General features: G+C 38.8%; 1 protein-coding gene across 2 annotated transcripts; it reads right to left on the bottom strand.

Moving 5' to 3' along the window:
• Positions 1–1817: 1817 nt before the first annotated feature.
• Positions 1818–24847, bottom strand: LOC110047094 (tight junction protein ZO-1-like). 2 transcript variants are annotated; one of them, XM_020752826.2, is made up of 31 exons: positions 24398–24847; positions 23719–24044; positions 19797–19844; positions 18067–18194; positions 17183–17285; positions 16963–17062; positions 16353–16456; positions 15549–15766; positions 15205–15275; positions 14895–15017; positions 14391–14541; positions 14017–14164; positions 13247–13349; positions 12875–12920; positions 12435–12605; positions 11998–12155; positions 11778–11834; positions 11227–11322; positions 10546–10640; positions 10162–10271; positions 9807–9907; positions 9215–9312; positions 8868–9020; positions 8080–8300; positions 6621–7613; positions 6171–6376; positions 5575–5715; positions 5104–5360; positions 4528–4671; positions 3510–3680; positions 1818–2889 (listed from the first exon to the last, which is right to left on the bottom strand). In XM_020752826.2, exons 1-31 carry the CDS (start codon positions 24690–24692, stop codon positions 2857–2859), a joined length of 5169 nt encoding a protein of 1722 aa, XP_020608485.2. In that variant the 5' UTR covers positions 24693–24847; the 3' UTR covers positions 1818–2856. The 2 variants fall into 2 exon arrangements, with proteins under 2 accessions (XP_020608485.2, XP_020608484.2); XM_020752825.2 differs by having other exon boundaries at positions 5575–5718.
• Positions 24848–25344: the final 497 nt, after the last annotated feature.

Below are 25344 nucleotides of genomic sequence, written 5' to 3' on the forward strand. Positions count from 1 at the left end.
ATGAGGGTCAAATAAAAAAAATTAAAATTCAGCTCGACTTGAAATTCAAAACACCCTTGAGTAACCTTGGAACTCGTTAATTTTCATTAATTTGGATAGTTTCATAAAGCTGTTTTACTAATTATTGAACGAACTGAATTTAAAACATTGTCTGTACTGTTGTAGCGCAGTAAGATGTAGCCATGGAGCTGTGAAATCGGATCCAAACAAACACAACGGGATTGCTTTGCGGGGACACATTTCAAAGCAGAGGAGCTAGGGGAAAATGCACCAAAAAAATGTATTTTTTTTCCAATTACGGTGACTCCAAGACGGACAACCTGACTGACCCAAGATGACGAACATTTTCACTGAGAACTGGAAAAGTGGACGAACTTTGACGGCATGCCATTGAAAACATAGTTCTCAATTCAACTGCCACAGGAATTCCAGCTAAGATTAATAAAATAAATCTGCAAAAAAGTTGGAAAACCCTCAACAGGTCTCCAACGGTCTTCAAAAATCAAAGAAATCCATTTCAGAGTGGTCAATAACAGTGCTGACCTTTATGATGAGCTCTCTCGCATGCCCCCCGGCAAGGTCATATCTCTATAGAAAACACGGCCACTGTGGCACGTGGTGCTGTCTTCTAAACACACGGCTCCCTTTTAATATTGCAAACTGCAACTCAGCAGAGTAAACAAGAATGATTTGCTGAATACAGATACGGACAGACACATTGAAAGGCTTCTTTGTGAAACCTTGCATATCAGAAAAAGGTCCAGAACAATTCAGTTTTGTTTTGCTTTCAGGTCAAATCTATTAAGATAATTTTCCCTCCATGTGCAATGCCATGTAAACAACCATTCAACCGAAAATTTTGGTGACAACATTGAATAGAACAAACATGAATTGTCTGGAAGAAGTTTTCGAAAATATGGGAAGTTTTGTCCCCTTTTTTTCGGAAATTCGGGAAAATTGGCATTTCCGGTGTAGTCGAACGGAAAATGATGATCCGTTCCTGATCACGAAAACATTTCCGGAAATAACTGGAACTTCTAGTTAACTTGCCATCCTGGATCAAGCGTTCGTTTTTTCAGAGAACGCTCTAGAAAGGACGATCCGAGTTGAAAGGAGACGTTTTTCAGAGTAACCGACTTGACTCGTGATTTTGGCAAGATGCATGGGCGGATCCAGGATTTTTCTTAGGAGGGGGCGCACCGCTAAGGGATGGCGTAACTGACTAGTGAGGTAAACAAATTTTAAAAGCGAAAACGCAGAAGGCTTCATCTCAGGGGGGAGGGCTCGCACCCCCTGCACCCTTCCCCTAGTTCTACCCCTGAGATGTTGCTAGGCAACGTAACGTAACCGCAATAATTCATTGTCACGAGAGTGGGCATTCCAGTCAACAGACGTGCTGATCGTAAGACAAAGAAAAAGTGTTCCCGACGGGCCTCCCAGATAACGGTCGGATACTCTAATCACTGGGGAACGAAGAGAATCATGGTGAGCTAGATCACAAATGATCAGCTTTGTCGAAGCGTACAATGTGATAAACATCGATACGAATTAATGATAAAGTTGAAATGTTCGTTATGACGAAGAAAAAAGAAGGGTGAAAATCAGGAAAAGGGAGGAGAGAGAGCTCGTAACTGGACTTGTAAGAACATTAAAATCTGCACTGTCCCGCTACTGAGCAACCACGCTGACCATTAAGTCAAACTACAGGGAATCGTCTTTCACACGAACAGTTCTAGTTCCAGCTAGTCTCCTTCGGCTGCGAAGGAGACTATGTTCCAGAGGGCGTTAAAAAAAAAATGAAAACAAAATTAAACTAATGTAGTAAAAGTGTACGAACTTTATTGATACAGCGTAATGTTTGACTGGGTTACAAACCTGATCGCTTGAAAACTATTATAGTATATATGTAGCCTTGTTGTCTTCCTAAAAATGCTTTACGAATTAACTAAAATTACTCTATTAAGCCCAGTTTATGATATACTCCCGGCCAATGATGAAATTGACAACACATATTGCAGAGCAGCTCGGATCTAACAGGTTGAGTTTAAAAGCAAATGTGTTTCTCTATTCTGCAAACAAACCCTTACTGGGCGAGTTAAATACTTTGGTGCGCAAGTTTCAAGGATTTCACAGTAACAAAGAAACAATCATAAAAACAACTTGAAGCGTTACTTCCTTTAGTACTGTGTTAAAACGAAATTATTGTTTGAAAATTGTGTGACTCCCTTACGTGAATTAATTAAAACCTTCCTTAGCCTTCATGTGTCGATTAAAATACTAAAACACAATCATACATGTACATTCTAAAAAGATAACTCATTGAAATATTTCACAATTGAAGATTATCCTCTGCGTACTCGCAGCGCTTTAGGATAACTCTTTGAAAACTCATTTAAAGCCTCATTTCTATTTTACTACATTTTTGTTTCAACAAACTGATCATTGCATAGAATTTACGAATTTACCTAAAATAGGTTGTAACTGCCATCAAAGCAGGTTTTACTTCTTACGGAAAAGTGACCCCCCTTTCACGATATCTTCAATAAAAGCTTCAGAAAAAAAAGTTTCTTCCCGTCCAGATCAGGCAAAAGAAACAAAAGGCAAATGCAATAAGACCAACACGACTACGATGTGCTTACTTTGGAGTTTCAGTCGAGACAACCATTCAAATGCAGTGCGCTGCCAAATAAATATGACAAACAACCAAGTTGCATTTTGACGGTTTTCTGTACGTCACTGAACATTCATATTCAGGTTTCGCTGTCCTATAAAAATAGCATTTTGAGACACTCAATACGGTGTCAGTTCTGTGCGTGTTGTCGCCAGCAGAAAAACTCTTGCAACCTGCCAACTTCCTCAAATGAGATATTGAACTTTCTGTCCTCCAATCTGAAACCCAAGACAAAAACCAGCAGTTAACTAAGAGATTATTGCCGACGTAGTTGTTTACATTTTTCCTCAGTAACAAACGGCATCACATAGACGCACATTGACTACAAACATTTAAAGAGCTTGTGAAACTTAGTAATTGGTGCATTTTTTGGCTCCTTGGGTTAATATTCGAGGAGAAATTGGCTTTCAAAAAATGCAAAATTTCTGGGTGGCAAAAGCGCTAATGAACTCATACATGCTTTGTAAAATTTTGAGTTTTGAAAGTCGGGTCGCACAAAAAGTATTCAATACATCGCGCTCTAATTCCTTGGCACAGTTGATCGTGCTGTGCCCTTTCAATACTCAGAACTAATGTTTCTGTACTTCCATCAGAAACTGTGTCGCTTGTGCTAATGAGGCAAATATTGCGAACAAAGATTCTCCAAAGAGAGAGCGCTTGCACGCTGAGATTATTGTAATTGTTCCTTCATACCATAAAATTTTTGGCTTGAAAATCAACTCATTCCTGCATTTTTAACATTACCTGACGACAAAACTAACTTGCGAGATACTTCAAAATTGTAGCTGAAATGTTTGGAGAGATGATCATGAAATTTTAAAGCTATTTTAAGGGATACCTTTCGAGGCCTGGTAGAAACACTGACAGCAGCTGTTTCGCCTTCATGACCCTCCTGGAAGACGTCGACAACACAAACACTGCTGCTTGGGCTGAAGTTGCGGTCACGGATCAAGAACTCCACGCACGGAGCATGACGGTATGCCTCCCAGGAGTCGTGAAATTCAATAAACTGCAAGAAATAACAAAATAGCACCGCGTGAAGGACACACAAAAGAACATTTAGCGTGTCAAACAGTCAGTGTGCTTACGGCAAAAGGATGTAGAGGCCCGGTTCAGACGTCGAACTTGCCGAATCTGATGCATGATATAAATTACATTTTACCTCAAAGATTTTTGGAGAAATAGGAATTTAAAGTTATACGCCATTAGCAGCTTCGACGTCTGGATAAACTGTCGAACTTGGCAGCGTCCGTACAACGCCGGACAATTTGGAAAAGTAGCTTTGTCTCTACAGTTAGGCCTACCGTCCACACTGATTCGCTACGACAATGGAGCTTTTCGAAAACGCTCTTCGAACCGAAGGAATTTGAAAACGCCGGCTTTTCGTTTTCGTGTGGACGGAAAACATTTTGAAAACGGAACCTTTCGAACTGAAAACGAACAATGACCGGTCATTGTTGCGCTTTTAAATTTCTCCGGCGTAGCGTGGACGGAAAACATTTGATGCGCTTTCAGAGTGAAACCTCCATTTTCAAAAAAAAAAAAGAAAATCCCCCGGCGTAGTGTGGACGGAACGTCAATTATTTGAGTCGATTCAAATGGGTAAAATGTTCGGTGCATGTAAAGTTCGACGTTTGAACCTTGCCTAAATAAACGAGAATTTCAACTGCAAGCCATGTCTGTTTATTGGATGTTTTCAGTTCTCGTTTTTAGCCTCTCAAATCTGCAGATCGTGAGAGTGTCGATACGTTCATCACGGTTTCCACTTGTCTCGATATTCTACTGTAAGAGCGGAGTGTTTCCATAATCAATCAAAGCACGAGACACCGATAACGAGCTAAGGAAAGTACCTTTACCTTCTTGCAGCCCGAGCGAGCCACCCAGTTGTTGTTAAGGTCTCGAAGTTGTACTCTGACGTCACTGGCATCACCATGAACTAAAACAGGTTTGAACGGCGAGAACGGAAAGCGTCCAAGCTCAGATTCAGAATTACAAACATCCTGCGGAACAAAACCAAGGTAAAATTCAGTTTGAGGTGTTAATTCAAGGTAGGAATTACAAATACATATTGACCAAAAGAACTAAGAACAGCTAAATTCAAATATACACGATATGAAAGTACGCACTCTGTTAAACAACTTCCTTGCAATGCAAAAACACGACGAACTGAATAACTTATGTCAATAAATAAGCGCTCGGCTGCTGATTTCAAAGTCGATTTTGTCCTTGTCATCCTCCGGCAGTAATTGCACGTTCTTTTACTTCAACAATCATTCTGACAGCTTTTTCAACAGAAGAAAGAATCTGGATTTTCAAATTTGAGATTCTTTAGGGTGCTTATCTGGAGAGGATGCCAATCGAGCCATTCAATACTTATAGCACGCTCGTAAATCGAAAAAGCCTAACGTACAAGAGAGCAAATAACAACATACCTTAAAAGCTGCCTCCGTATCGTCCATCAAGATCACATTCAATGCCCAGTCATCATTGACTCTGGGGGGAGGGGCAAACACCGCCGCCAGCATACGCTTGGTAGCCTTGCCTCGTGTGTGAGGACGAGCTCTGCCGACCAGGCTAAAAGCAGAGAAGTGATCCACAAGGACTGAGACCGAGTTGGAATCCACTTGGCACTGGTCTCCTCGCGAGTCACGACCATGAAGTGCCACGTTCTTCCACTCGGACGGCTGACCTGCGGAACAGCGGCAACAAAGTCAACGTTACTCCACTTCATATTCAATGAACACGGAATATCCGTGTCCGTAAGGTATCATCACTGTCTCTTTCTTACTGCTTTCCCTACACACAAGCAGTTGTTCCCTCAAACTTCCACTCGTGTTTCCATAACTAGACAGGAACACGGCAAATGTTTCCTGTTTCTTAATTCAAAACAAGTGTACACTTACCTGTGGGTGTATCACTGGACTTGAGTGCAAATGACCAGCCATCAGGAGTCATGGAGGCACAGTGAGGCAGGCGAAGCTCCACAGGCTTGAGGAACTGTGTGCCGTGAGGACCACACATCACCAACGGACTCAGGAGGGTTTCTCCTAGAGCAAAACAAACGCAACTTAAAATGTCACAAATTCACCCGTCACGCACCGTCACGCAATATAGCATAACAAGTACGAGAAAAGTACAGTATAATTGGGATAGTTTGGAGGATTCAACTGAACTGCAGTGATACAAAATTTACAGAGCTCGTCATGGCCAAAAAGCCGTGTTCACAAAGATGTTGAACACCACAAGCGCTAAAGAAAATGTACTTTATGCTAGCAAAAGGGGAAAGGGGCTATAACATTTTAACAAAGGACGTTTTAAGCTTCACAATTGATTTTCGACAAGGGCGTTTCTAAGGACATGATGCAAGCTAATGACGACAAGCTCACGTGAAATCAGGCACTAGGCTCGAGCTATTCTATTCGGTACCCGTCGGATCCAATACTAGAATTAGCTAAAAAGCTATTACTAGTACTATAGCACGAAAAGCAAGCTCTGTTACCTCGGTCCGAGTCAAGCGGAGGCATGAAGTTGTTGTCTTTGCAGACTTTGAAGTAGATTTCCTGCTCCACTCCCTGGGGGATGGCACCTTCAGGAATGACGATACTGACCCCGGACTCTGGGGAGGACAGGACTCCTCCCTGGGAAGTGAACTTGCCCCTGGCGGTGGCCACGACTTGAGTGTCCTCGTCCAGGGATTCAAAATCGCTACAAGAAACAAAGGAACTCAGAGTTATTAAAGTCTTCCGCCATCTTAAATTACAGTAACGTTTTACCAACGCTTGTTGAGTCTGACATGATCAAATTGAGGTGAAAACATTTCTTGGCTGGGATCTGAATAAGTACTCGATTTTTTCTGATTATCGCATATTTAATGCGCCAGGGAATGGACGGGAATTCAATCACTAAAAATTTCCTTGCATCGTTTCCGTAACTTTTCCCGCTCTCTTACCTTGTCACGACATTTTGTCCTTCATGATCCATGTTGTCAAAGTCTGTGGAAACCTTGTGCCGGTACTCTGTTCTGTACGTCGTCGGTCTCGGCTCTGGTTCGCGCTCTGGTCGGGAAAACCGAGGCGATCCCGACAAACGAAAATTGTAGGACACTTGGTCGCCAACTCGAGGTCCGTCCGAGGGTCTGCTCGTGGGTGGATCGCGTGACGAAGGCCTGTCGCCAGACGATGGCCTGTCGGGATAACTGGCATTGAAGGGCTTCGGAGCGTAGCCAGCATACGCAGATCGAGGACGGTCGGGTCTTATCGCTTCAAACTTCGGTTCTCTTCGGGTTGGGATCGTAACTTCGGCTCTGTATCGAGGCTCGCGAGGTAGGCTGCCAGTTCTGTTATCTGAACTGACTGGAAAATCTCTCTGAGGGGCACTTTCCACCCGAAAATCGGCAACGTTTGCACGAATCTCAGGTTCCGCAGGTTTCTCGCGGTCAAAACGCGTTACTGTTGGATAACTACGCGTTGGATAGTAGCTGGAATGCGCCACATTTTCTTGCTTGTCTGGGTTCGCATAATCAACCACAATGTTACGCGGCTTTCTGTCATAAGATTCTGAATATGGACGTGGTTTACGTTCTTCGATAGAGCGCCGTCGCTGGGGTTTTAACGTGGACTCCAGATCTTCCAAGCGTTTTTCCAGGTCCATATCTGGCTCTTTCTTTTTCAGTTCAACTTCAATCGGCGATTCTCGGACACGATCAATTTGCTCTCGGCGCTGGCTCGACTCATTATCGATTGCCCACAGCTTAGAAACTGGAACTCCAACACGTTCATCGTACTCCTTAAGAAGATCGGAATCACCTTCGACTTTACGAAGACTTTCGCGCTTCATTCGCAACTCTTCCGCGTCGGCTTCGGGGCGATCGTATCCGTCGGGCATTCGGGTCTTTTTGAGTGATTCCCTGAGTTCAACTGGATTCTCTCGAGATGGAAGTAGCCTAGAAAACAAGAACAAAACCTCGGACATAAGCCATAATCCAATTATCATAACCCAACACTATTTTGTTGACTCCTCCAAATTTGAGGAAAACTAAACAACGGGAAGTTAATAGCCACTTTGGCTGCACAAGTCTCCAAAAATACGTCACACAACGCTTCTTTTAATAAGTTGCGTTACACCCTTGATAACTGTTTACGTAACGTTATAACTCCCACAGTGTAACATCTTCCCAATGGACGTTTTCGGCGATACGGTGTCCATTTTGAATTCTTTTGAATTCTCATGTTTCAAATAGATATTACGGGATACTATTACGAGCAATTTGCCCCTGAACATCCCAAAATAACTCTTTGAAACAACAGAATTCAAAATGGCCGACGTATCGCCGAAAAGGTCCATTAGCATTTGGTTTCTTCTTTAGAAACTTACTTTTACGATCTTCTAGATTGAACAGTTTTACTTACTTGACAATGTTTCCAGAGGGCTTATATGACGGTCTCTGCCTTTCCAGTGTATCCTCCTTAAACCCAGCCGGCTTGTTTCCGTTACGGAAGTCCTCGTCGTCATAACGAGACCTTGGTCCATAATCATCTTGCTGTTCAGGGTCGTCATATCGGAGTTGCGGCTCAGAGTACGCGGGGCGGACCCGGGTATCACGCTCGCGTGCTGGTGGCTCAGAATGAACCTGCGACAAAAGATAGAAATATACTGAGCCCCAAGATCGAAATGCTAATTCTCAGTAATGACAAGTATATTTTTGTTCCATGTTAGTTATGAGAACACCTAGTTCATAAAGAGAATTTGGATTTTTATCACGTTATACATACTGGTTCAGTAACTACTAAGAAAAAGACCTAAGACCTACATCACTATTTAGTGATGAGCTACGACTGTAAATAGTTTTGAATTTGTGCCATTGTAGAAATTTTTGGCTGGAGAAATTGTTTCACACAGGGAGAGCCTCACGATTTCCCTTAACACACTATTCAGGAGGTGTCTTTTTGTTTGTTTATTATATCTATAAATTGCATTTTCCGAATTAAACTAAGACGTTATGTTATGTTCACGGTCTAAAACTTGAAATCAATTGTTCAAAATGGGAAAAACCTGTCACTTAGCTAGCCATTCATGGATCAACTGTTCATTTCAGTTGATAATCGAAAACACAATGACCTGGTGAGGTGGGCTTTTTGTACAAGGGTGGGGGGGGGGGGGGGGGGAAAGAGATGGGGCGACAGTTTGTAGGTTTTACCTCATAGCCATGATCAGCCACCACAGCGTCTTCGTCAACAGGCTGCGTCGACGTAGACGAGCGGACAGTTGGTGAGTCTAACGTGGAGTCAAAATCATATGACTGCGAGTAGCGACTGGGCATGCGGAATTCAATGTCCTCCTGCTCGTCAAACTGTAAATAAAGAGAAACATTCAGCGTCAATAAGACATTTAAGCTAAACAGGGCGTAGTAATGCCGCTTACAAACCAGAAAAAAAGGTTCACAGAGGAATAAATGTTACAGAATCAGAGGCGAGAAAGAAAAATAAAATTGCGCGCTATAAAATTAAAAATATTGAAGAGAAAAATTGAAAACATAACAGCAACCTTGTCCTCAGACATCCACACAGGATCTTCCTGCTGTTTCTTAATTTCATCTTTAACCCGTGAATACCAGTTGTCCATGGAGCCCGCGGGAATAACAGCTAAAAACAGAAATTGCACATAAATCGTCCATTGACTGCCTCTGGTAAACCCATCCTACACCGCAATTTTCAATTTGTTGCAGTAGAACCTAAGTGAACACACTGGCCAATAACTGGCCAATCACAACAAACATAACAACGCAATTAACCACTAAGACCAACCACTAAGAGCTTGAAGAAAACTTGCAACCGTACAAAGTGCGGGAGAACCAGTCTAAGTTATATAATGATTGGTTGCGATTTGGTCCCTGATTGGCTGAACAGGATGCTTCTTGACAATGATTGGAGCATGTTGCATGAGATGTTTTATCTGAATACCAAGCTTAAGTGCACATACCTGTATATGTAGTGCAATTAAAAAAAACCGATAAAGGTGAATCAAATCGTTGGTTAGGGCAAAGTTTCCAACCTTTTACTCTCCATTGTTTGCTAAGTGTTATTACAAAGTGAAACAACACTAACGGCAAGACAGACAGCAAGAGACAGCTTCAAACCTGTGAACATGTTGCTGTAAAACTGCTCCAGTTTCAGCGAGTTGTCATGGAGTTTCTTGATCATTTTAGCAGATTGATCACCAGCGCCACTTCTCATTTCCCTAAAAACGAAGAGAAATTACTATCTCCTAACAGAAAATAAGAGTGCTTTAAAGCCTGGAAGCAACCAGGTCACCAAAGAACAATTATTAAATGGAGTGAAGCTTGCTTTCGAACTGAATCGAAGGTTACACGGATACTCCGCAAACCACGACCACGTCGTTTAACGTAGAGAAAACACCGACTTATTGTCGTTTAACCATTGTACCTGGAACGTTACAACGTGAACACAGGATCTTGTTTTGCAAAGACTTACTTGACCATCTGTTTGTTGGGTGGCCTCAGGAATATGACAATAGGATACAACTGAGCAAAGTTAAGCCTCTCCACTTCTTCAGGTGTGATGTCCAACAAGCAGTGTTTACCCTGCAGAAGCAAACGAAAAGATATTAAACAAATCAGATCGTCACTTAACTATTCCTCTATTCCATTAAAAACACACGACTTTTCTGTAAAGAGTGGAGCAAATTACCCCTGCGAAAACCTGCACCACTCGATAAATTCTCTCAACTCCTCTACACGCTTACCAAGAGAGTTTGCTTTTTGGTCAAAACCTGTTTCCTGAGAAGATTAAGACATTGTTTGTCGAAACCTTCTTCCTCGAAGCTGTCAGCATTAGTAGAGAGAAATGATTACTCACACTGTCCATCACAGCCTTGATTGACGTGTAGCTGAGCGAGCGACGGGACGATCGCATCGGGCTCCTGCCTAGAGGCTGCATTCCACCAAAGGCAGCTTGAAAAAAACAAACAAACAAACAAACAAACAAAATCACGCTTAACTCTGCTCACACCTATGCATCTGGCCTGTGTTAAAAAAGTTAACAAGAGCATGAAATCAACGATATCTAGTAGCTTTGTAGTAAAGTACAGATGGTGTATCTCAGGTTGCATTTCTCGGGAGAGTTATAGTACAGAAATCTTAGGCAACTTTGGCGAACTTTTATAGATATCCGCCAACACGACATTTACGTGAAAGCGTGGTCACCATGGCGACGGCTACCAAACCTTTCCCGCCAAAACGAACACGCGTGCCTTCTAAAGGCTGGTTTCCACTACCGCATACGAGGGCGCAAACAACAAATACGAGAGCACCACAAACAACATATGCAGGCGTGCCTTTTTTGAGACATTTTCGTAACAAAGGGTGTTACTTAAGAGCATCTTGCCGTGTGTGTTGCTTGTTTTCCGTAATAAGAAAAAAATGTCGCTTGTTTCCATGCTTATGCGCCAGTTAAAGTTTCAATGGCGTCTGTGAAAACCGGACGCTAATATAGACGACATACACAGCAAGTCTTACAAATATGAAAGGATTATCTTACTTGGAATGGCAAATGTGTCTGGCATGTCTTGTAACAGCTTGTCTCTTGTTATGTCAGCAATTGGACCCAGTAAAACCACTGGTCTGATAAATCCAGCTATCAAAAAAATATTAAGTTTACTGAATAGACTCTCCACACGCGAACATATCTAGAATGTGCAACACAATCATTATAATTCAAATTAAGCTTGTTTAAAAATTAAGGTGATAGAAAGAAATCAATAAAAGATCGCTTTGAAGTAAGTCTTAACCTGAAGAATTGTGACCGTACACTTAAGGTTTCTGGGACCCGTTTCTCGAAATCCCCGGAAACTTTTCGCACCCGGAAAGCCGTAGCAAAATCTCGAAGCTTATAATCACAGAACTGTTTTAATCACGTATTCTTAACATGAAAAGAGATTCCCTTCATACAAGAAGTTTCAGGCGTATACACATCTCCGTTTTTAGCTACAGATGAACTAAAAATGGCTTAACGAGCCCGAAAAGTTTCCGGGGCTTTCGAGAAACGGGCCCCTGATATTTTACAGAACAATGTAAAACAAATTTACTTACGTTTTCTGAGAGCAACTCTCTCGTAAGCTGGTAGCTTGTTTTCTCTTTCAGTAGAAACTAACAAGAAAAAAATATTAATCATAATCAAGCTTTTCAGATTCACATAAATCGTCAAGGTTTGAACAGCCTTCAAAGGAATGTTTTACATCTTACAACGTTGTTACGCGTTTCGCAAATGATTCATAGAGGATGTATTCCTATCTTTTTGTTGTTCACTTACTGAAGGATTCCTCATCCAGATGATCAGATGAAACAAACTTGTATTTTTTGAGGGTTCCACCTCTGGAATTGCTCCTTTTTAGACTTCCATAATTACTATTTCCCTTCTTTGGTATCATTTCTTCAACTTTATGTTGCACCTGGGCTAGCTGCTCAGCCCTGTAAGGAAACACAACAGACCGTAAGTCCACAAAATGCTATGTTTTGAAAACAGGAAAAAAACATGGCAAAGACGAACAACCCAAAAAATGTCCTGCAAGTTCTATTGTGTAGTCACACATTTCATTATGGCCAGTTATAACTGGCTGACTGAGCTGACTGTCTGTCTCTGTCTGCCTGCCTGCCTGCCTGCCCGTCTTTCCCTTCGCCCTAGATGACTATCTGGGTCTGTCTTCAACTAATTCTTCTAAAGTAAAATAAAATCCTGAATTTAATCACCTGGACTTGTTTGGTATTATTCCGACGTCTGTTTCGTAACCTTGTTTTGTAACAATCTGTGCACGCCAAGTTCCTATCACACCATCATGCATGGTGTCCCAGATATGGAGCACATCTTCCCTCTGGAATTCCAGCTCATTGTCCTTCATCTTGTCATAATCAAAATGAGCCCTACAAAAAGAGAATAAACTAGTTATGCTATTCCACAACTGGCGCTAGGCAGGCTCTGCCAACAACATTAACTCTGGCAGCTGCCTGCACGGCTCTTTGTCTAGGATTTTTGCCAACTGTTACAAAGATGGGAATAACTCCTTTGGTTACTTCAAACACCTCCTAGTATATGCATAAAAACAGGACAAACAACAACATTATTTTAATATAATTTCCAATTTAATATTTTGTCACTTTTTCACTGTAAATGTTAATTAATGAAAACTTACTTGATGTAAAACGAATCTCCTGATTCTTTGCTGACTTTGTCAAAAGCTACAAAACAAAAACAGTTGACAAAAATGTTAACTAAAGATAGAATCCTAACTGACAACGTAGTACAGCCTATGCTCAAAACAGCCTGAGAAACTCTAACAAGATCTAACTCAAATTTCGCTCTATTGCAAAAAAAATATTATTATTCACTAACATCATGTTGCATTGACGTTTGGTTCCTAATTACAATGAGTTCAGATTTTTCACAGTCATAACCAGTTTGTTTGGAATAGTCACAGCAGAGCAGAGTTCCAAGATATCAACTGGCAACAGCTGGTTCTAAGTTTGTTAAAGGTCTCTTCAAAGAACAACCAAAAAACATTTACTTTGTCTCCTGTACTTGCACAACAGGTTGACTTCATCTCCAAGAGACAGCAGGATCAAGACAGCTTCTTCTCTTGTGATGTCTTTGAAATCTATGTCATTGGCCTGTAAATGTACAAACAGGTGATGCTCCTACTGTGGTCAAACTATTTTAGGAAACTCACTCACTGTTTTGATAACTTAAAAGCAAAGACAAGGCTTAATAATATTGTTAAGTCTGTAGGGGCACTTCTACCATGATAATAGTGATAAAACGACTCAATTTCTCTGACAAGATTCGATCTGACATTGAACAGCCAGCTTCATTCTTTTGTACATAAGCAACACAGGTCTGTAGCCCTGTGTACTATCTTGTCTGCGACAAAAAATCCTTGATTTGGTTAGAAACAGGGCTACTGGTTTTAACCGGTCAAGAAAAGACATTCCATGAGAAATCTCAGAGCACTGTCCTGGGATGACCAAGTTCTGCATTTAAACAACCAGACAATCGGAAAAATACTCCAGGTCTCAAAATTAATGCTTGCAAAGTTGCAAAATGTAAGTGATTTTGATAATCTGCGAGTGAGAAAAATATCCTCTAGCAAACGTTTGCAAGTTAGAATCATCCATGTCTCCCAAACATTTGGAAAGAATTTGCTAGTGGTCTTACCAGTTTACTGGTGGAAAAAATCTTACTAGCAAAACTTTACAAGTGGACTAAAAAGTTAACTTCGAGCCATGTCTTCACACAGTGATAAGATACCATTCCCTGATCTATGTCATGGTTACTCACCATTAGTATCTGGTCTCCCTTTCTTAATCCTTCATTGTAAGCTGGGCTTCCCTCCTTAACAGCTGCCACAAAAATACCAGATTTGTTTCCACCAGATACCTGAATGCCAAGACTACCACTCTTGCGGAAGGCAACAAGACGGGCATCTCTGTTGCAAGTTACACAGATTGAAATTAGAAGTTATTTTTATTTTTTTTTTATGTTTCTCTTAAAAAGCATGTATTCTTTAAAATTCCAAAACATAAAGACAAAAGCCCCTTGAAACAGAGCAACTACCTTGAATACAACTTGTTTTGAGAGGAAACACATTTGTTAGTTAGAAAACTACTACATGTATGTAAAAAAGAGACTCTTTAGCAAAAAGAGCATTATACCCTCTGTATCTCCTGCGATCTACTGAATCCATGTCACGACGATCACTGCGGGGGGAACTTGAGGTTGACTCAACATAATTGACACTTGATCTTGATTCATTCACAGAAGAATTTCTCCCCCAAGAACTTAAACCACCAGGTGTATATGACACTGTAAAAAAAAAAAAAAAACAGCAATGATTAACATTAGCAATCAGTGTCAAGTTTGCTTTAAACATATCACTACCAAGCCAACAAGACGAGATTATAGGAATTGATTGCCAAGGGTCAACTGTTTTTAAATTAGCTTTCACTTTCAGGGACCTTGTCTGTTCCTTTGATTTTATATCCTCTTTTACGTATGAAATCCTAGTGCATGACCATTCAAATGAAACATTTCGAGCAATCCTTGAATCAGGATTTACGTTTTCAAGCTGTTCAAGAAGGCTCTAATTTTTCAGTCTATGAGTAAACATTTATCCCAGTCTCTGTATTACATGCATGCATTTACAATTTCTTTTTTACCTTCTGCAGGTTTTGGAAAATTAGGTTCTGATTCCACTTGCGCACTCTCCACAGGTCTGAAGACATCCTCTCTGTCATACCCAGAAACACGTTCACCTGTATCAGGCCTTTTCCAGCTCGCTTCTGAATAATTGAACAACAATTCCTCATAAGTAGAGTAATTAAAACACTGGCACAGAAACATAAAGAAGATAAAATAGATACATGTAGATGTACACTAGTCACAAGAAAGAAGCGAGAACAAAACCCCACTGCCCCACATTTCTAGCTATTTTCATGAGCAAGATGGACTAATAGATAAGTTACTGACCTGAAAAAAGCATGTTGTCTTTATCTGAGGGAGGTGGGGGTCGCTCTGGTAGGTCTTCATCACTGTAGTGCCTACAGTTATTGTAATAATAATTAACATTATATATATTTTTGCCAAGTTCATAACTTTGGAATCTATATACAGTATATCCATGGGTTAGTTGATTCAGATTTAAGATTTTTATAGTTTTGCACTATTTACAAGGAGATGACGTTGCAAATTTATCCCAAACAAAATATAGATCCACAATTTATCAATCCACAAGAAAGTACATGTATATAATTTACTCAAATCAAAAATAACAACATGTTCAAAGTTCATCAGACACAATCCCATGCACTGACCTTGGAGGCAGATCTGGTTCTGGTTCTTCACCATAGCCATTAGGCATGTTCCTGTCTCTAGACCCATCTTTCTGTCTGAATGATGGCGGCAGAGAGTGTGTGCTGTAACTAGGGGGAAGGTTGTCATCTTTGAGCACCAGAAGATCCAGTCTGTTTGAGCGACGAACCGTTTCAATTGCTTCCCTCAAGCTCATCTCTTCCGACTTTCTGTCATTAATCTTTAATGGAATGGTAAAATGTGAGCTTACAGATGATTTGCAAGACAAACTGTCCATAACATAGTCGAGAAAGAAAGACCACATTCCCTAGTGTTGAATTGCAGCTAACATAAGCTTCTCTTGAGAACATAAATTCTCTTAGCATAAAAGCAGTGTAATTGATCAACAATAAACAACAACAAGAAACTTTATAGACCCTTTTCATAAATGGCTGCCAATTTGAAATTCTTTTGTATGCATTTAAATAAGCCTTACTAACCTCATTTCAGAGTAAAAATTCTTTTGAATAACCAACTTCAAAATGTGGTTAGTAAGGCTAATTTTAATACATGCAAAAGAATTTATAATTGGCCGCCATTTATGAAAGTGGTCTATTTAAACATGGCAACAAATCAAAATTAGAATCATGGTGCCAATTAACTGCTCCTATTCATGAAGTGTCTGAAGTAAAAGAATATTAAAATAGCATCTGTTTTACATGTATTGCAGACTAAAACAGATAGCATCTCTTTAAGTTAAGCCAAGGTGATTAGAGTTGACTTGCAAAGCAGATTACAAGAAGTTTGTCGGCTGTATATATGCACACCTTCAGAATGACGTCTCCAGACTTTAATTCACCCTGCCTTGCTACCATGCCATTCTTATCAATCTCTTTTATGAACATAGATCCACCAAGAGAAAAACCATACCCTATTAAAAACAAGAGGAAGAAACTATATCAAACAAGGTGGTAAATTACACCTTGTTAAATTTAATGATCCCAACCATATTGTTTCTCTAAACTGATAACTAAACATTTTGTCCCATACAGTAACCCAAATAATATTTATTTACTTTATACAGTCTAACTGAAACCTGTTTACTTGGTTTATCCCTTTTCTACTCAGAACAGACTCTTCCTATAGTATTAGAACAGACCAGTGCTCACTGGAACACACATCAACAACAGAAATAACCTCTAAGAGAAACTAACAAAATAGTAACTCTGGAAACATCTCATCACATATTACTACAAGATTGTATAAAAAACGTGACTGTGTATTTGGGAAACAATTTTGTTTTGCTTCTTAGAGTAGGTAATTGTTAGTAGTAATTTTGCTGTAGTCAAATCAAAATTCTCTTTGCATTTAAAAATTTTCAAAACAGTAACTGTAAGGATATGAAGAGTGCAAGGCATTTCTGGATTTACTTGATACCTTTGTTTTGCTGTTCCCTGATGAGGGTGACAGTCTGTGGGACCTTACTTCCTTCTCTAGGAGTTCCCATGGCGGGCATAGACTTCCTTCGTTTAATGGCCTAAAAAATACAAAAGAAAAGCAAATCACAATCAACAAGAAAAATTTAATAACTTTAGAATTTGGAATTGCAAGGTTAAAGAAATGTGACCATCAAAAATATCCTATCTCTTAAACTTACAAGTCGTGCAGAGTTGCCGCTGTCTTTTAATGCTTGCACTGCCATTGAATGCATCACATTCTCAACATTTACATCATTGACTTGAAGAATGATGTCATTAACCCTGAAAACAAAAAGATGGATGATCAAAGAAGGTTTTTTTTTACAAAAGGAATCAAGCCATCTAAAAGAAATTACAGGATTAGTGAAGACATGATCTTTGCAGTCAAGTTTTCCATTTCAAGCAAAGATGGGAATTAGGAAGCTGAAAAATAAATTCAGGTAAATTTGGAGTTAATGAACTTGTGACTTCCTTCACTTTTTATTTGAGAGCTGAAAGTAGTAATATATCTATAATGGAATGAGGAACAATAATTGTTCCTCAATCCATTATAGATATATTAGTTTTTTGTTCTGCACTGTGGGACAAAAGAACAAAAAATTCCCACTATGTCCTTGGACTGCCGAGAATAAATCACACTGCTTAAGTCAGTTTCCAGCAGTGCACGGTTTGAAGTTCAAAATGAAAGGATTTTCACAGCAGTTTCTACATTTCAGCTTACATTAGGAATTGAAAGGAAAACATTACTGCATCTTTACTTAATGGATGATGTCTTCATGCCAAATCACGCCAATTTGCTGCATATACATAGCATTAATACATAAATGCAAAAATGCAATATGCCTGTTTGCAAATACAAATTAATTAATATGAAAAATCGTGATAAATTACAAGGAAATGTAACCAGACAAAATTATTGCAATCAGACTTCAGGTATCTCTCACTCAGGGGTTAGGCTGTGGGCAGGAGGTGACTAGCATTTAAGGTTTTGTTTAACTTCCCAACAAGATGAGCTACTATTTTATTGCTATTGTTTTTTTGGTTCTAGTAAGTTCATGCTTACTTTAGTAGTCCATCTGAGGGGCTTCCCTGTACAATGTCAGAGACAACAATGGATGTATCTCCACTCTTGAAGTGTGGGTTATCTTTTCCACCAGAAACAGCAATACCAAAACCTTGATTTGAATTGGCCTGTGAGATGCATCATAGAAGTTATTAGTTTTAGCCAACTCTAGATATCACTGTGATAAGACAAGAAAATGCACCCAACAAAATTATAAAATAAATAAATTAATTTTGTTATAAGAAATGCAGTAGATTAAAAGATTTATTAATAAGGGCATGTTTCTAAGGTCCATTTTTATAAGTTTTTCATTAATATAAAGGCAACCCTTCTAATTTTAACTTGTTCATTAAAGCGCCTACATTATCTTAGTACAAAAATGCTCCCAATATCTCCACATTTGAGAGTTTTTTAACTTTCTCTTCCCTGCCCTAAAATGTTCTTTCACCAGACAAATTCATAAAGTCCCTGCATTTTACCCCATCAAAATTCAAAAACTAACCCAGGACAGTTTTGAAAACAATTTTTTCTTTTAAACAAGTGATTTAAGAACATCTTGGCTAAATTTCACCTAAACTCAGTTGGAAGGTGCATGTCTGTAAACATAAAACCTGTGCATAGCCATAGCAAATTTTATTTTACTTTCAGACAAAGAAGAAAACATCTTAGCACCTGTACTTCTTTTTCAGACACCATAAGCACAAGATTTGATCACCTCTTGGGAGATAACTAGAAATTATGCAATAATGGCAACATTCATATATAACACACTTACACAGCTGAAAATTATAAGTTTATCTACCCTGCAGAATTGAATGTTTGTTTATAATGTGAGAATAAAAACCAAAAATTAAATTTGCCTTTCAGTCTCAAATTAGTAATGAGACTTCACTGAATACAATGTACATGCGAAAATCATCCCTAAAAGAAATGCACGACTCACAGACACAACACATTCAGTACTAGTCTTGCAATTTATTTCAGCAGCACTCTGCAAGTGGTAATTAAATTTCTAAATATATTTTATCAGGATTTCAATATTGTAGACAGTTCTTTTTTTAGATTTTTGTTTTGGAAAGTAGAGATAATGACCCTGCCCTTCATATGGCTAAAATAGCATTATTTATAGTTTGAAAAAAAAAATGCTATGCCTGCTTCTTAAATTAAGTTTGCAATTCATTTCCATCATAAATTATACTGTCTTGTAAAACAACAGAAAAGAAAAATCAACCTGGTTTATATAATTTTAACCCAAAAAATAATTCAAAACTACAAGACACTGGAAGTTTAACAAAAGTAATGAAGCTTGTAAACTTTTAACCCAAAGCATAAATTTGAACCACAACAGATGCATGAACAGCTGTACATAGCATCAGAAAAATGGATTTAAACACAAGAAGATTTTAGTAGGTAAGGGTAAAGTCTGCAGGAGGCCAATGCTTATCCCAGTTTCTGTAGCATAAAGCAACTAAGAGTATTTCTACTCCCAAGCAACTACGAATATTTCTAATACTCACTGGATGAGATGCTTGCCCATCACAGAAGATCTTAGCCCCATCAAAATTGACTCATACAATACATAATCGCTGCTAACAACATACATGTAAGAAAGGCAATCGAAATACATGACTTTTTGCAATATTATTTTTTACATAACTTAGAAAAAATAAAACTACACGTATGTCATTTTTGCCGATGCCAAAGATTATTTTTAATTACTGCCAACTCACCTTTTCCAAAACTATTGTTTTTCTTTCCCACATGTACTGTTCAGTGGGCTGTTAAAAACAAGAAAGTTACAAATTAAAGCTAAGAAATATTTATAACACCATGTATGGCCTATAGTACAACAAGAACAGCACTATATCTACCTGAATACTGTATACATGTACAAAAGGATGCTACACACACCAAGCCTAACAACACACTAAAAATGATTTAAATCACTACATTGTAAACCTAAACCTGACAGGCAAATAAAGTAGACAATGTGCACATTTACTAAAATGTTTCTGTGTACTTAATCTAACTTCATGTTGACATACGACATCTGTTCTGGGAGCATAGTCTAACAACTAGAAAATTTGACCCATTAACTTAGAATGGGTAAATAGGGATTTGTTTACCAAAACAAAGATTAACCTCTCAAAGGACTTTAGACTAACAGGTACATGGGTTTGTCCAGGCACTCCTCATGATTGTGACCCCAGATGAAATGTTTTCAATATTTTTTTTTTCCCTTAAGATAGTAAACACTTCAGACATGTTGTCTGATGGCAGTCTCTTTACTGGGAGAGTGACAAGTTAGATTGCAACCAACATGACAGAACTTTGGTGATGTACAGTGCAAGGTAACACTAGAAGAGCTATATGAGGATGCATGGTTGGTAAAATGACTGAGAATCAAAGTAACATCTAACTGACCACGAGTAAATTAACGCAAAAAGGAAACCATGGTAGTTGCCAGTAAATTTCTAAAGAGACGGACATAATTCTGAAAGGAAAATCACACAGATGACATAATCTTGAATACAGCTAGAAAGCAATGAATGCTGTCAGCAACAAGATGCACACTACCTTCATTGTATTTCTTTTTTAACAAAATTATGCTGAATGAATGATACAGTCTGTAAATACTTTTAAGACCACTCTTATCTCACTCAGTTGCCAGTTAACATCCGGACAAGGTTGTTATTGACCAACTTGAAAGCATATTAGTTTATATTTAGTTAATTGGTCACTGTTTTACTCATTGCTAAGAGTATAATATTAATTAATACACAGAGTCACCTAGCTATTTTATTTTGGTTAACACTCCTTCCATTACATACACGATTTGTAAATCTGATTGGCTCTCTTATTTCTTATTTTAATATTTCCTGATCAATAGATCATGTTTAGACTACACATTCTACCCATAAAAGGGAACTCATTTATTATATACCTTTTCTAACTTTTAAATATTAAAATGCTTAAGATAGTTCACCCAGGCAATGTATATATAACTTGGACATATGTCTTTTGATGCGAGTTCAAGCACTAAAATAATCTTTTATTGAAAAACAAAACTTGAAAATTTTCCCATTTCTAGTAACTTTTTTATTTGATAATGTAGTGATCGAGTCAGAAGAAAGTATTATGTTGAGAATAACAGCAAGCAGATGTTTTTAAAATGAGCTCAACTACATATCCTGGTTTGTGACAAGGATCAAAACTATTTATTTACTGTACATGGTGCATTATTGACAACAACTATCACTTTTCCTGGTAATGGAAACAGATGCCCCTGTTTATTCAAAACAACCTGCTACTTGCATGACATCAAGAACTTAGATACAACCAACCACCTCTTAACATTATAGAAATATGGCAAATGATGAGATGAATTAACCAATTGGTGTTAAATTTTCTAGTGCAATTTTCTCAGCTTGTGTAACTCCAAGATATTTTTTATTTCCAGATCCCGTTGCAAAGGAAGCTTGATTAATTATTACATCTCTGACAAGTTGCCAAATTGGAAACACTATAATTGGTAAATACATGTATTATTATTCCAAAAATAGTAAATGTAAAACAGAGTTCTTTCCTTTTATAACTATCCTTTCACAGCTGTTACAAGTTCTAAAAAAAGAAAACTTGTGAAAAAAACTTGAATACTAATAAATAGTCTTCAAAACCCCTGGCAAGTACTTGGCACAAGTTACATTGTTAAAGAGAAAGTTAAGAACTGCATTTTGATAAACTTGTCATTTTATTCTTTCCATTTCCATTTTTTCCTAGGAATAGCCAGTCCATGATCTAGCAGGATTGGGCAAAAAAGCACACATTTTACTTTCATTCAAATGTCCAAAGCCATAAATATTATTTGTTTTGGAATCCTAGGAGTTTCAAAAAGACTACATATTGTTTTAGTTATTCCCTGCCAAAAACACAGCTATTAAAAATGGATAATTGCAACAGGTTCTCTTCAAAAACAGTCCCAATGCCATCATTCCACTGCATAATGGAGTTTGTTTAAGCATAAGGGCAGAAAGATTTTCCCAGATAAGACAATCGCTGTCTAAATATTTTGAGCAATATATGTTGATAAAGGGCTTAAGAGATGTGCATTCCAATAATTTTGTAGTTGGGTAATTTAGATTTGCATTTAACCTAGCTTCATTGTGTTAATACAGTACCATTAACAACAACTTTTCAACTGGGTAAAAAAAAAAGAAAGTTCCCTAGAGAGCTGTAACAACTCCGACATAAACTAACCACATTGACGAAAACAAAATTGAGAACTGCTCATAGTTTTCGCCCTGACATCAGGGCAACTGTCACCTATTGTAAAATCGTGATTTAAGTGCAAATATATTTATTGCTGCCAAATATATTTTACTACCAAAGCTCGGGCGTCTTTCGAGGTGTGATAAACAAAAAGCACAACAATAAAACTCTTCCCAAACAACAAAAGCGACGCGAACGAATATTGATGCCATACGTGACGATATTTAGCTGAGCAGTTATCAGTAGATGTATTCGTCGACACATTAACGTCTACTGCCTTCGTTCTGTTTACTTTCCAAACCGTACTTCCACGATCCACTTAGCGATAAAATAGTTTTTATCGACTACGACTCGACTTTGTAACTGGACCTGACCCGAATAATCTAGCAGCTAGAAAAGTCACTGGGCCATGAAAGACTATTCAACTGTAATATAAACGAAAAAGCGTTGCTAAATTTTACATATTTGATAGGAACGAACACAAACATTTTACTCACTGTGTTTCTCCCGCGGTTTCTTGTTGCAATGATTGATGGTTCGAAACGAAGAAAACACTGATCAGTATAAAATTCCCAGAGAAGTTAGTGACCCAAAGCACCGAAAATACAAGGCGGGGTTTAAATGCTGGCTAAAGTACAATAAATTTTAGTGTCGTATCAAGGACTTCGTTGAACGAAACTCTAATAATCAGTCAAAGACATGACATCATTTAACCCTCCGTCAGGAATATTCTTGCACGTTTAACACCTCTCTGACTTGCGACTCGAAAAACGACGGGAATTGAGGAAAGAATTTTCTTCACACAACGGATTAGCGTCAGTCAAAGTAATCGATGGATAAATTGTACCTAATAACCTTTATTCGAGCCTCAAATTATAACTGACCCTTTGATACGATTTGCTGTACGTCAATTCGATCGAAACATTCAGCCGCACTTAGCTAATTCTACTAAGCTTTTCGGGCATAAACAACGCCTCGTCATACACACAATTCTAGTTTCATTTTTTTCTAATTCGTGACAGCATAGTGGGTTTTTAATTGTAAAACACTAATTTTAGATGTGATCTACACTACGTAAACCCACACATGAGCGGCTGTAGTTACCACATGCGCTTACTAAACGCTCACAAACACGCATACTCTACATTCCCCGCGTTCAAAATATTTCATTGTCAATTTCACACAACAACCCCGCGGAACATACACATATCAAGTTCCCAGATAACCAACCGTATCAGTCAGTCCGAGATACTCTAAACGCAAGTTGTTTTCCTCATACCAATAAAAAGAATGTGGTTATTCTGAAAACCCCAAATTGATATTGAATGCTGTGAAGTGTAGTAAACCTTTAAAAATATGGGGGTTGATAACATCAAAACTTACGCTAGCGTCGCCAACGGACTTTCGATAGTTTCGTTCACTTCCAGTGTCATTCTCCACAAAGTTTCGTCCATTACTATTACCGTGCTTTTCTGTGATATACTGAGGTACTTCTCGTCCTCGGTCGTAAGAGTAGTCTCTCCCTCTATGCTCTTCACCTCTCATGTCCTTGCGAGGTTGTTCTTCCGAGTTGAAGCTTCTCTCGGGTGGGTAATAATCAGGGTCGCGTTTAACGTTGTAAAAATCGTTGTTGTTATTTTCTCGCTGCTCAAACTCTCGAACCCTCTGAGGGCTGGAATACCTTGGATAAGACTCCCTCGGTTTACCTTCTGAAATTATACAACGGAGGAAAGAGAAGGCTTGGTGTCAGAACTAGAAAGTAATAAGCATGAATTTACTCCAGTCCATAAACATATGCGAACGACAATTCCCGTGTCATGACTCAAACCAATAAACGCTGGATAGCCTGTTTTGCATACATTAACAAATCCGTATCAACAAAAACCTGCATAAAAACAAAACAAATTGCCGCGAAGAGAAAAGAGAATAAAGCTAAATGAATACAGTTTGAACCAATGTTCGAAATGCACGAACTATGCAAAGCGAGTGCCCTCGCAAGCGTATCGAAGAGCCCTTTAAAACTCTCAATGACAGAACCTCAATAATTACCAAAAGAGCTCACCTAAAACTTCAACTTGCGGGTTTTTGGCCCTTAGCTTGGTTGCTAAATGTGGATGAGAGTCTTCTAACGCAACACACAGCTCGTGAAATCCGTTCGGCCCCTTGTAATGCAGTATGTCCAGCAAGCTTTCCGTTCGTTCTTGAGGGGTTCGCCCGATGTTTATACCATCGATTTCCTTCTGGGTCAACACACCGCTCACATACAACAACGGACAAACTTCATTTGTCCTGACATCTCGAAGAATAAGATCTCGATTTTCAAGCAAAGCACTCTGATATGGCTTTAACGCAGCCATCTTGGCGTTAGGAAGTTCGCTTGGTGCGGCGTCGTTTCCTAGTGCCCCTGTCAATCAAGCCAGAATTAATTGTGAGCTTTGTTTTTTAACCAATCAGCGCTGAGAAATGAGCAATGTATCTCGCAGGGACAGTTAATAACAATAGAAAAATATGCACAAGTTCCACAGTGTTTCGAAGTATTTCATCAAAATATTCTCGCGTTTGCTCGGTGTTCGGTAATTATAATTTCGCTACATCCTTCCCAGTGAACAAGGTCTCCAGGAAACGGACGATGAGTCAACAAAGTGAAATTACTATAGGGTTACATCACTGAAAGCTGATAACAAACCCACACAAACATTTTTTCCTCAAAATCCAGTGGTTTCAAATGATGCAGCTGCATAACAGCACAAACGACAAAATTCCAACGGCATCGCTGTCTTCCGGGCCATAAATATGCCTTGAGGCAGTCATGACCAAGACCTCTTTCACAAATAGCGTGATATTCAATGTTGTACAAATATTTTTGGTAAAAGTTTTCTAAAATTTATTTCTGGTAAATTGGCGCTAACAGGATAGTTTTCATTTCACTCCTTGTTAATTTCACACTTAGGAAACAAAGAAATTAGGACCTTGGCGCCCTGTGAAACGAAACCCAAAGAGGAAAAACTC

The sequence above is a fragment of the Orbicella faveolata genome, unplaced genomic scaffold (assembly GCF_042242905.1).
Source record: "Orbicella faveolata isolate gen_17 unplaced genomic scaffold, um_ofav_v1 contig_1, whole genome shotgun sequence".
Classification (NCBI taxonomy): Eukaryota; Metazoa; Cnidaria; class Anthozoa; order Scleractinia; family Merulinidae; genus Orbicella; species Orbicella faveolata.